The following is a 12,397-nucleotide window of genomic DNA, read 5'->3' on the forward strand; positions in this document are numbered from 1 at the left end:
TACAGGTGGGAGATGCTATGGTGACCAGCGAGCTGAGATAAGGGGGGACTTTACCTAGCAGGGTCTTGTAGATGACATGGAGCCAGTGGGTTTGGCGACGAGTATGAAGCGAGGGCCAGCCAACGAGAGCGTACAGGTCGCAATGGTGGGTAGTATATGGGGCTTTGGTGACAAAACGGATTGCACTGTGATAGACTGCATCCAATTTGTTGAGTAGGGTATTGGAGGCTATTTTGTAAATGACATCGCCAAAGTCGAGGATTGGTAGGATGGTCAGTTTTACAAGGGTATGTTTGGCAGCATGAGTGAAGGATGCTTTGTTCCGAAATAGGAAGCCAATTCTAGATTTAACTTTGGATTGGAGATGTTTGATATGGGTCTGGAAGGAGAGTTTACAGTCTAACCAGACACCTAAGTATTTGTAGTTGTCCACGTATTCTAAGTCAGAGCCATCCAGAGTAGTGATGTTGGACAGGCGGGTAGGTGCAGGTAGCGATCGGTTGAAGAGCATGGATTTAGTTTTACTTGTATTTAAGAGCAATTGGAGGCCACGGAAGGAGAGTTGTATGGCATTGAAGCTTGCCTGGAGGGTTGTTAACAGTGTCCAAAGAAGGGCCGGAAGTATACAGAATGGTGTCGTCTGCGTAAAGGTGGATCAGGGACTCACCAGCAGCAAGAGCGACCTCATTGATGTATACAGAGAAGAGAGTCGGTCCAAGAATTGAACCCTGTGGCACCCCCATAGAGACTGCCAGAGGTCCGGACAGCAGACCCTCCGATTTGACACACTGAACTCTATCAGAGAAGTAGTTGTTGAACCAGGCGAGGCAATCATTTGAGAAACCAAGGCTGTCGAGTCTGCCGATGAGGATGTGGTTGGTTGACAGAGTCGAAAGCCTTGGCCAGATCAATGAATACGGCTGCACAGTAATGTTTCTTATCGATGGCGGTTAAGATATCGTTTAGGACCTTGAGCGTGGCTGAGGTGCACCCATGACCAGCTCTGAAACCAGATTGCATAGCAGAGAAGGTATGGTGAGATTCTAAATGGTCGGTAATCTGTTTGTTGACTTGGCTTTCGAAGACCTTAGAAAGGCATGGTAGGATAGATATAGGTCTGTAGCAGTTTGGGTCAAGCGTGTCCCCCCCCTTTGAAGAGGGGGATGACCGCAGCTGCTTTCCAATCTTTGGGAATCTCAGACGACATGAAAGAGAGGTTGAACAGGCTAGTAATAGGGGTGGCAACAATTTCGGCAGATAATTTTAAAAAGAAAGGGTCCAGATTGTCTAGCCCGGCTGATTTGTAGGGGTCCAGATTTTTCAGCTCTAGGACTGGCCAGCTGATGACCATTCAATACTGCTTGGGTCTAGGACTGGCCAGCTGATGACCATTCAATACTGCTTGGGTCTAGGACTGGCCCACTGATGACCATTCAATACTGCTTGGGTCTAGGACTGGCCCGCTGTTGACCATTCAATACTGCTTGGGTCTAGGACTGGCCCGCTGATGACCATTCAATACTGCTTGGGTCTAGGACTGTCCAGCTGATGACCATTCAATACTGCTTGGGTCTAGGACTGGCCAGCTGATGACCATTCCACACTGCTTGGGTCTAGGACTGGCCCACTGATGACCATTCAATACTGCTTGGGTCTAGGACTGGCCAGCTGATGACCAGTCAATACTGCTTGGGTCTAGGGCTGACCAGCTGATGGTCATTGATTACTGTCACTGGCTCTGGTTGAAAAACAGCTTGCGATTAGGTGGTCAATTTTGCCTGTCTCTCTCTCGCTCAGCTTGAGGAGCAGGTGTCACGTCTGCAGAGGGAGAAGAATGACCTGCAGTCTCGTATGGAGGAGGACCAGGAGGACATGAATGAGCTGATGAAGAAACACAAGGCTGCCGTCTCCCAGGTAACCCTGTTCCCAACACCCACACAGCCTATTTTCTATAGACCTGTCCTCTAACTATGGTATATACATCCCTCTCAGCTACACTTCCTCAGTTCTATAGACCTGTCCTCTAACTATGGTACATACATCCCTCTCAGCTACACTTCCTCAGTTCTATCGACCTGTCCTCTAACTATGGTACATACAGTGCATTCGGAAAGTATTCAGACTCCTTCCCTTTTTCTACATTTTTTTAACGTTACAGCCTTATTCTAAAAGTCTATTAAAAATAAAAAACATATCTTATTTACATCAGTGTTGAGACCCTTTGCTATGCGACTCAAATGAGCTCAGGTGCATCCTGTTTCCATTGATCATCCTTGAGATGTTTCTGCAACTTGATTGGAGTCCACCTGTGGTAAATTCAATTGATTGGATATGATTTGGAAAGGCACACACCTGTCTATATAAGGTCCCACAGTTGACAGTTGTTGTGACGCGACTTTCATTAATGTGATAACGGTTATTTATCAACTAACTGTTTAATTGTTACTCGATTTAAATTAATCATGTAACAATTGCCTCACTAGGGATATTGTGCACCACGGAAGAAGTTGTTTAACAAGTTACCATCTCCCGAATTAAACTAAAGATATATAAATATGTTATCGATAAGTCACTTATTAATCATTACCTCATATCAGTATCATTCTGAACGTCGCGGACTTCTTGAATCCGCAAAACCCCAGCCTTTTCCGATTATTCAGTTCTACACATTGATATAATTATTTATTTACTAAGTAAATAATAACACAGAATACACATGCACATTTACATGAGACAAAGGTCCCAAGTGGACTGACGAGACGGCTTGTTACACAGAGGGAGGGGTAGATAAAGAGCGATATAAGGGGACATTTATCATACATTTGGGGACTACGCTCACAGTAACCATATACCTTGCACACAAATTACCGCCAGTTTGGTTAAGGAATGTAATGTATTTACGTGTAGATGTCTTTGTCGTCTCTCTGAAACCAATCGATCCTTCTATGGGAATTGTCTTGATGGGTGTAAGGCTCTGGTTGTCCACCAGAGGTCACAATGTCTTTAGTAGTTCTGGCTTGGCGTGGATGTTTCTTCAGATGCACCAATGATTCTCTGAGATGGGATCTTCTCCTTCCTTTCTCGGGTAGATAGTCAAGTTCTAAATCCCTTTACATTTAGGGGTCCTGAAGGAGCACGGCGGTCTAAGGCACTGCATCTCAGTGCTAGAGGTGTCACTACAGACACCCTGGTTCGAATCCAGGCTGTATCACAACCGGCCATGATTGGGAGTCCCATAGGGCATCACACAATTGGCTCAGCGTTGTCCAAGTTTGGCCAGTGTAGGCCATCATTGTAAAAAATAATTAGTTCTGAACTGCCTTTTCTAGTTAAATAAAAAGATATAAAAATAACATGCACAGCTGCAGACTGTCAAATGTTCTGGCCTAGTCTTTATCTTCTTCACCTCGTTTTGAGTTTCCAACCATTTCAACGTGTAGCCACGGCTTCAAGTCTGCTGGTCTAGTCTTTGGTTTATTATTCAGGGTTCAGCTCCCGACCACTTTACATGCCAGTAGCAACCTGGCAATGTACTGATTTGGTAGTTACAACCATTCGTAACGTTCAGCTGACGCTGTCCGTCTACTGGTCTGAGTATGTTCATCCTTAGGCCTTTTAAGCACTCTAGTAAGAAGGGAAGTTCCATCACACTGACACGCTTTTCTGACCCCATTAAGGGCGTGTCTTATTTAATGATTTTTCATGTCCATTGCACATTATCTCAAAAGAACCTAAATCACATTCCTATCTTAACAAAAATAGGTTCATTGTTCTTCATATTGTTATAACATCATATTGGATGGAAACTTGAAAGCTACAGTATAATATGTTTCCTTCCTAATTTGGTTCATACAGTTTTTAATAAAATCCCAAAATAAACAATATGACATGATTATTCTTTAGTTCCCCACTGACCATTCCTAACATTGCTATTGTAGAAATATTGTTCCAAGGGCCTCCCGAGTGGCGCAGTGATCTAAGGCACTGCATCGCAGTGCTTGCTGTGCCACTAGAGATTCTGGATCCGAGTCCAGGCTCTGCCGCAGCCGGCCGCGATTGGGAGACACATGGGGCGGCGCACAATTTGGCCCAGCATCGTCCGGGTTAGGGGGTTTGGCCAGCAGGGATGTCCTTGTCCCGTCGCGCACTAGCGACTCCTGTGGCGGGCCGGGTGCAGTGCACGCTGACACGGTCGCCAGGTGTACGACGTTTCCTCTGACACATTGGTGCGGCTGGCTTTCGGGTTAAGTCGGCATTGTGTCAAGAAGCGGAGCGGCTTCATGGGTCTGGGCTAGTATTCCCCCCCTTTGTCTCGGGACCCCTCCACCAGTGGTTGGTGTTGGTGTCTGAGTCACAAACAAAGGTTGGCTGTCAGCCATTTGCCACGCAGATCTGAGGCCTTGGATCCTCGACCAGGAGAGTTATGACACAGTGCATGGCAGACGGGAGAAACTTGCAGAAGGACAACCGTCTCTGCAGCCCTCCATCAATCAGGCCTTTATGGCAGAGTGGCCAGACAGAAGCCACTCCTCAGTAAAAGGCACATGACAGCCCGCTTGGAGTTTGCCAGAAGGCACCTAATGGACTCTCAGATCATGAGAAACAAGATTCTCTGGTCTGATGAAAGCAATATTATACACTTTGGCTTGAATGCCAAGCGTCATGTCTGGTGGAAACATGGCACCATCCCTACGGTGAAGCATGGTGGTGGCAGCATCATGCTGTTGGGATGTTTTTCAGCCACTGGGACTGGGAGACTAGTCAGGATCGAGGAAAAGATGAACGGAGTAAAATACAGAGCGATCATTGATGCTCCAGAGTTGTCAGGACCTCAGACTGGGGCAACAGTTCACCTTCCAACAGGACAACAACCCTAAGCACACAGCCAAGACAATGCAGGGGTGGCTTCGGGACAAGTCTCTGAATGTCCTTGAGTGGCCCAGCCAAAGCCTGAACATGAACCCGATCGAATAGCTGTTTTTGCTTTGTCATTATTGTGTATTGTGTGTAAAGGAGGTGGGGGGGGGACAACTATTTAATACATTTTAGAATAAGTCTGTAGCGTAACAGAATGTGGAAAAAGTCAAGGGGTCTGAATACTTTCTGATTGCACTGTACATCCCTCTCACATCTCTCTCATGAACACTGCACAGGATGACTAAGCCACCGACCTACTTTTATGAGTGGGCCATGAGTCACGTCTCATAGGATTCACAAGCGACAGCTGATGTGACAATACCTCCATATTCAGCAGGAGTTTATAATCATTTCGCATCATTTACATTCTCTCTATGCCTTTAGTGTGACACGACGTGGGTGCCAGGATCTGTGCACTTTAAAAAGCTGCTAATGTATTTTCCTATGTGTAGGCGGAACTGTTTTGAGACGTTAGAGAGAAATGCCACTAAATAGCATTGAGGGATGCAATCTGTTCCACAGGAGATTATATTAATTAGAATAAGATTGTTACAATATATATTATTTTTGAATACTTTACTATTGGTTATTAACCCACCTAAGAAGAAATACTTACGTTCAATGTTACCATTCCACATAAGAAACTACTGTAACTGTCTCTTGTGTGTTTTGTGATGTGTCAGTCTGCCAGAGACCTGGTCCAAATCAGTGACATCCAGGTCCAGCTAGAGGAAGCCATGAAGGAGAAGCAGGAGATCCAGGACAAGGTACACATTACAACACAAACCATGTCTGCCAGCCAGGGGAACCCCGATCCCACTGAAAGTCCCCCACCTATCCCCCTCCACCCATCCCTGTCACACCTATCCCCCTCCACCCATCCCTGTCACACCTATCCCCCCTCCACCCATCCCTGTCACACCTATCCCCCTCCACCCATTCCTGTCACACCTATCCCCCTCCACCCATCCCTGTCACACCTATCCCCCTCCACCCATCCCTGTCACACCTATCCCCCTCCACCCATCCCTGTCACACCTATCCCCCTCCACCCATCCCTGTCACACCTATCCCCCTCCACCCATCCCTGTCACACCTATCCCCCTCCACCCATCCCCATCACCTATCCCCCTCCACCCATCCCTGTCACACCTATCCCCCTCCACCCATCCCTGTCACACCTATCCCCCTCCACCCATCCCCCTCCACCTATCCCCCTCCACCCATCCCTGTCCACACCTATCCCCCTCCACCCATCCCTGTCACACCTATCCCCATCCCTGTCACACCTATCCCCCTCCACCCATCCCTGTCACACCTATCCCCATCCACCTATCCCCTGTCACACCTATCCCCGTCACACCTATCCCCCTCCACCCATCCCCGTCACACCTATCCCCCTCCACCCATCCCTGTCACACCTATCCCCCTCCACCCATCCCTGTCACACCTATCCCCCTCCACCCATCCCTGTCACACCTATCCCCATCCCTGTCACACCTATCCCCCTCCACCCATCCCTGTCACACCTATCCCCCTCCACCCATCCCTGTCACACCTATCTACAAAACAAATATTGTTTGTCACGTACGCAATTCACAGCAGGTATAAACAGTGCATAGAAATGCTTACTTTCAGGCTCCCTCAACTGTGCAGAAGTATGTCAATAATGAACATCTCAAATAAGTAGGAGAAAGTAGTAAGAGAATTAATAAAGGTTATATGTACACTAGGATATTCAGTATAAATGATCAATGTGTGACGTCAATAATGACTATTTGCAAATAAAGTGATTGTCTTGGTCAGCAGTGGAATGAATTTGCTAGTAAATAAATGGAACAGCAGCGTTGTGTGTGTGTGTGTAAGGTTTTGATGTGTGGCTAGTCAATGCAAATAGTCTCTAATGTGCAGGTAGACAGCTAGGGTTAGCTGTTCCAGTCTAATGGCCTGGTGGTAGCAGCTGTCTTGGAGCCTGTTGGTCCGAGACCCGATGCGCCGATACCATTTGCCAGATGTTAACAGGGTCTACAGACTGGCTCGGGTGACTGGAGTCCTGCACATTCAACAGCCGCTCAGAGGACAACATGCCCTCAGCACAGTCATACATGATGACCTACACTATTACCCTGACCTTTACCTGGAGAGGCTCAGAGCTCTGTCTGTGTGCTTAGTGCCTGATCTTCCAGCTAATACTGCTGGCTGTAAGGGGGTTTTAAGAGCTGCCACCAAAGGCTGCAATAGATAGCCATCTAAATGCTGTAGCCCTGTAGTGATTAACAGATCCACTATGATAGGAACATTGTGTTCTTTAATCACATGAAAGGCCAGCTCCAAATCCTACTATCAGATGCAAAGCTCCTCATTAGTAGCCGTGGTACATTTTGGATACTTTTATTTAGTGTATCTCCTCTCCTTTAGTGTATCTCGTCTTAAGACGGAACAAGTTTACAAGGCATTGATCTTCTTCCCCTCCGTGGTGGGATCTGTGATCATTATTCAGGCCTGGTTCTCCACCTCTTTCTGGCTATTACAGGCTACTGGGGTTATGTTATCCTCGGCTTATTGGTTATTAACATTAGATATGCCTAGCAGAAAGGGCAATGCTGGCTCGATTCCCAAAAATTCAGCTTGGGGGGGGGGGGGGGTGATATTCACAATGCAGTTGAAGGTAAGAGGTGAAATGTTCTTATTTGTGCAATAATCAAGCATCTGTTGTAAAAGTATGGAGGCCTAGTATTGATTAGAGAAGAGCGAGGTTGGTTGTGTAGGGCAGAGTGGATGTGTTCAGTGCCGTGCCAATAGCACCCCTCTGTGTGTGTGGCCCCCTCCAGTTGCAGTCCCTGCAGAGCCAGCTGGAGTTCCAGGAGCAGTCCATGGTGGAGAAGTCTCTGGTCAGCAGGCAGGAGGCCAAGATCCGCGAGCTGGAGATCAAGTTGGAGTACGAGAGGACCCAGATCAAACGCCTGGAGGTGAGACGAGGGAGGTAGAGTGGGGGAGGGAGTGAAGTAGCAAGGTGGTGGGACAAGGAGGGAGGGAGAGTGTTGTGTGTGTGTGTGTGTGAGAGCGAAAGGGGCTTGTATGTGGGAGGTAGAGGGCAAGCTGTGAGGCCACATTTGGGTCATTGAACAAGTGCTGTGAGGGGAAATACATTTTACAACAGCCATACTATCTTTCTCTGGCCAGCTGTTATTTCTGCACACCTGAGCTCAATTGAAATGATCAGTGGCCTCAATTTGACCCTTCTCCAAGTACATTAACCACAAACTTCAAAGTGAAATGTGCTCCGGCACCTATGCTGGATGTTTCAGCTGTGTGTTCAATGAGGTTCTAGAAAGTTCTGACCCGGTTCCGTCTCCTCGTCCCCAGAGCCTAACAGGCCGTCTTAAGGAGAACCTGGAGAAGATGACAGAGGAGAGAGACCACCGCGGGAATGGAGAGAACAGGGAGAAGGAGCAGAACAAACGCATACAGAGACAGATGAGGGACATCAAAGAGGAGATGGCTGAGCTCTCCAAGAAGGAGGCGGAGGCCAGCCGCAAGAAGCACGAGCTGGTAAGGAAGAGTGCACAATCCACATTTTTTTGGGGTGAAGCAAGCGTTTTGGGGTGACTGTCACTAGTTCTGTGTCATCCTGACCCAATAGGACATGGACATAGAGAGTCTGGAGGCAGCCAATCGGAGCCTGCAGTTGGACCTCAAGCTGGCATTCAAGAGGATCGGAGACCTGCAGGCCGCTATTGAAGACGAGATGGTCGACAGTGACGGAGAAGATGACTTCATAAACAAGTAGGTCCCTCCCTCTCCCCGGAAGTACAGTTTCTCTTTGTCATAAAATTGTCAGAAACACCTATTAATTATTTTGACCAGATTTTGTAGTTTCTTTTTACCCCACATTCTTCTCCTCCTCTTTTCTTTCTCTTTTCTCTCTTTCCCCTTTTCCCTCTCTTCCTCCTCTAATCTGCTCCCCTGTGCTAATTGTTTCCCTCTTGTTTAGCTCTCTTTATGGGCAGATTCAGGGTTACACTACCTCTGAGCCCCACTGAAGTAAACATGACAGTGATACATCGCCTCTGAGTGGGAGTTTAGACTCCTTCTTCCCTTTTCAAACAATGGGGTCAGAGCGAGAATGAGTGAGTTGGTATTCTGAACCACTGCCCAAAACCGTGCAGTATGGATGAGGTTCATCACATTTTTTTTGCAGCAGTTGTTTTGAGGCTTATTGTCATTCTTTAGCACACAATGTAGCTCTATCTACCCTGAGGCACACTACATCCCCGGGTGGTTCTTTTTCACAATCTGTTGGCTGTGTTTCTCATTTTCTGTTTCTGTCTCTCCCAGTCATTGCCCAGTTTAGAAGGCATGGTGATCAGAAACGAAAGAACAAAATATGAGAAAGGACAATGCATCCTTTCTTTTGCTCAGTATTGTTTGATTTCCAGGTTTTAAAATCTCTGTCACAGATAAGAGAATGGTGCTGTACTATGGAGACATTTAATTCCTGCTCTTTATGAAGACCTTTTGAGCAGAAGGAACTTAGTTAAAATGACTAAGGTTAACATCCCTAATTAACTTACTGTTTGAGGGATACTCACTGCTGTGGGAAATTAAAAACAAATAGAATGAACCATTGTCCTGTTGACACCACAACCATGACCTTTGCCTTGCATCCTGTGTTATGTGACATGCCGTTCTACATGCATGCTTTTGATACTTTCAAAAACCAACCTATCAGCTCATTTAATTTAAGAGGGTTTTTACTTTTCTCTACAGTACAACCTATTGGTAACACAAGGGCAATTCCACACCAGTCGGGAGCTGAAAATATTTCTGCTATCTCAGATAGCAGTGGTGTAAAGTACTGAAGTAAAAAATACTTTAAAGTACCTTAAGTAGTTTTTTGGGGTATCTGTACTTTACTATTTATATTTAGTTAAACTTTTACTTAACTACATTCCTAAAGAAAATATTGTACTTTTTACTCCATACATTTTCCCTGACGCACAAAAGTACATTTTGAATGCTTAGCTGAACAGGAAAATGGTCCAATTCGCACACTTATCAAGACAACATCCCTGGTCATCCCTACTGCCTCTGATCTGGCGGACTCATTAACCACACATGCTTTGTTTGTAAATGATGTCTAAATGTTGGAGTGTGCCCCTGGCTATTCGTAAATGTAAAAAACACAAAAATGGTGCTGTCTGGTTTGCTTAATAGAAGGAATTTGAAATGATTTATACTTTTACTTTTGATACTTAAGTATATTTTAGTAATTCTATTTACTTTTGATACTAAAGTATGTTTAAAATCAAATACTTTTAGACTTTTACTCCAGTACTATTCTACTGGGTGACTTTTACTTAAGACATTTTCTATTAAGGCATCTTTACTTTTACTCAAGTATGACAATTGGGTACTTTTTCCACTACTGCCAGATTGTTCTGGCAATTCTCAGATCGGAACTTCATTGAGAAACTTTGTTAAACATGCTTTTTACATTTTTAGAAAATCATGATATTGGCCATTTCAGGCCCTTTTTACCTCCTAATGGTGTCATACTCTGTATTTGAGTAAACACTAAGGAGTATGTGTCAAATTTCCAGAGTCGGCTCTCCGGTACGTTCAATGATCTGACATTTTTATTTTTTACATATACATTGATACTGATGGGACGATTGATAATGGAGCTCCAATACTCTTTTCAAATGAACATTATCACGTGGTCAATGACGTCTTTAAGCTTCGTTTGATTGTGTGGTTTTTCAAACCGTGTATTGAAAAATGCAAAATCCCACTGATTTTGCCGCGGTTCCAGTGTCTTTGATTCCAAGTTGCTTTCAAACACTGACCTCTACTGGACACTGTACTTTCAATGTAGTAAGGATTTGTATATGTAGCATCACTTGAACGGTAGCCCTAACAGGTCGGGTTCCCGAGGACCAGAACCATTCACAGACAACAGGGAATGGGTCGGGTTCCCGGGGACCAGAACCATTCACAGACGACAGGGAATGGGTCGGGTTCCCGGGGACCAGAACCATTCACAGACGACAGGGAATGGGTCGGGTTCCCGGGGACCAGAACCATTCACAGACGACAGGGAATGGGTCGGGTTCCCGGGGACCAGAACCATTCACAGACGACAGGGAATGGGGTCGAATCCCTGTGAAAGCAAATTATTTAGAAAATATTTTATTTGACGTCACACTTTCTGCACATTGTTCAAACAATTAGTTTTATTTAGTAAAGTATAAGCTTTGGTATTAAGCATCCTAAATAATACCATATATTCACCGTTTTTGACAGTAAATGAAATGGATTCACAGCAACAACAAAAAAAAGGGAAGCGTGATAGAAGCTGTGAACCTACACTGGTAACTAATTGTGGGCTACTAAGACTCATGACTAACATGCTGACTAGATCAGGCACGCTTGTGCATTCAACATCGCGTGCATGTTGATTTTGTACATCCATACCAGACGCAATCTGGACAGGTTGAAATATCAAAACTAACTCTGAACCAACTATATTAATTTGGGGCAATGTCGAAACAACACGAACACTCATGGACGTTTAGCTAGCTAGCTTGCTACTAAACTGAGGTCCACACTGCAGTCCAGTTGTTGGTGGTAATGCACCTTAAAGTTGGTATAAAGTCCTCAGATGGAGAAGAGAGAACTAGATCTACCTGGGTTTCCCCTTTTAATCTGTGTATTAATTGTCAGAGTATATAACACACACAATTGTGACTCAAAATTAGTTAAATTCTAAAAAGATTCAGAAAAAAGGATGTGCCTGCTAGAGTCGGCATGTCACTGCTGAACCAAGGAGAAAACATCTGACCATCAAACACTGCTTTTATTGATGACCAGAAGATGTCACTAATGTGCATTGTGTTAAAAGCTCAGTGTAATGAACTGAATGCTATGAACACACTATGGAGCATAATGACATCAAGATGTCTGGATCATGTTCATAGATCATAGTCTTATGGGAGGCATGTATAGGTCTAAAAATGGCTTAAAATGGCCACTTTCATCATGATTTTCTCCAATGGTTTGTGGTAAATCTTTCAAACATCCTTCCTCCTATGAAGTTTCTTTGAGAATTGCCCGAACAATCTGAGATGCCAAAAATATTGTCAGCTGGCGTGGAATCGCCTGTCTTTGTATGTTCGCTCTCTGTAGAATCTGGTTGAGCTGCTTGTTTAATACTCCCTTTAGACTTGGACATACGTATTTCTGGTTAAGTATTCATTTTAAAGACTCATAATTTGAGTTAACATTCCGATTCCAGTTGTAGCTCGTCATATTTTGGTGAAAAAATGCCAATGTGCGTCACAATTTTGAATGAAAGTGTGTGTGATTTGTAGTTGGTGTCACCAGTTAATTTTCTCAGCATGCATTATTTGTATCAGTATTAACCTCTAATTGCTTGTTCCAATAGAGAACACTTCCCTGTCATTCATTTCCTCTTATT

General features: G+C 45.0%; 1 protein-coding gene across 2 annotated transcripts in view; it reads left to right on the forward strand.

Annotated features, from left to right (window-relative positions):
• Window positions 1-12,397, forward strand: part of LOC124000361 (unconventional myosin-XVIIIa-like) — a 117,519-nt gene that overhangs the window by 91,363 nt on the left and 13,759 nt on the right. For both annotated transcript variants that reach the window (XM_046306667.1, XM_046306668.1), the window contains 5 exons: window positions 1,798-1,914; window positions 5,601-5,684; window positions 7,749-7,886; window positions 8,284-8,469; window positions 8,561-8,703. In XM_046306667.1, the coding sequence (XP_046162623.1) occupies window positions 1,798-1,914; window positions 5,601-5,684; window positions 7,749-7,886; window positions 8,284-8,469; window positions 8,561-8,703 (668 nt within the window). The remainder of the gene's footprint in view (window positions 1-1,797; window positions 1,915-5,600; window positions 5,685-7,748; window positions 7,887-8,283; window positions 8,470-8,560; window positions 8,704-12,397) is intronic.

This window comes from Oncorhynchus gorbuscha, linkage group LG16, assembly GCF_021184085.1.
Source record: "Oncorhynchus gorbuscha isolate QuinsamMale2020 ecotype Even-year linkage group LG16, OgorEven_v1.0, whole genome shotgun sequence".
Lineage (NCBI taxonomy): Eukaryota > Metazoa > Chordata > Actinopteri > Salmoniformes > Salmonidae > Oncorhynchus > Oncorhynchus gorbuscha.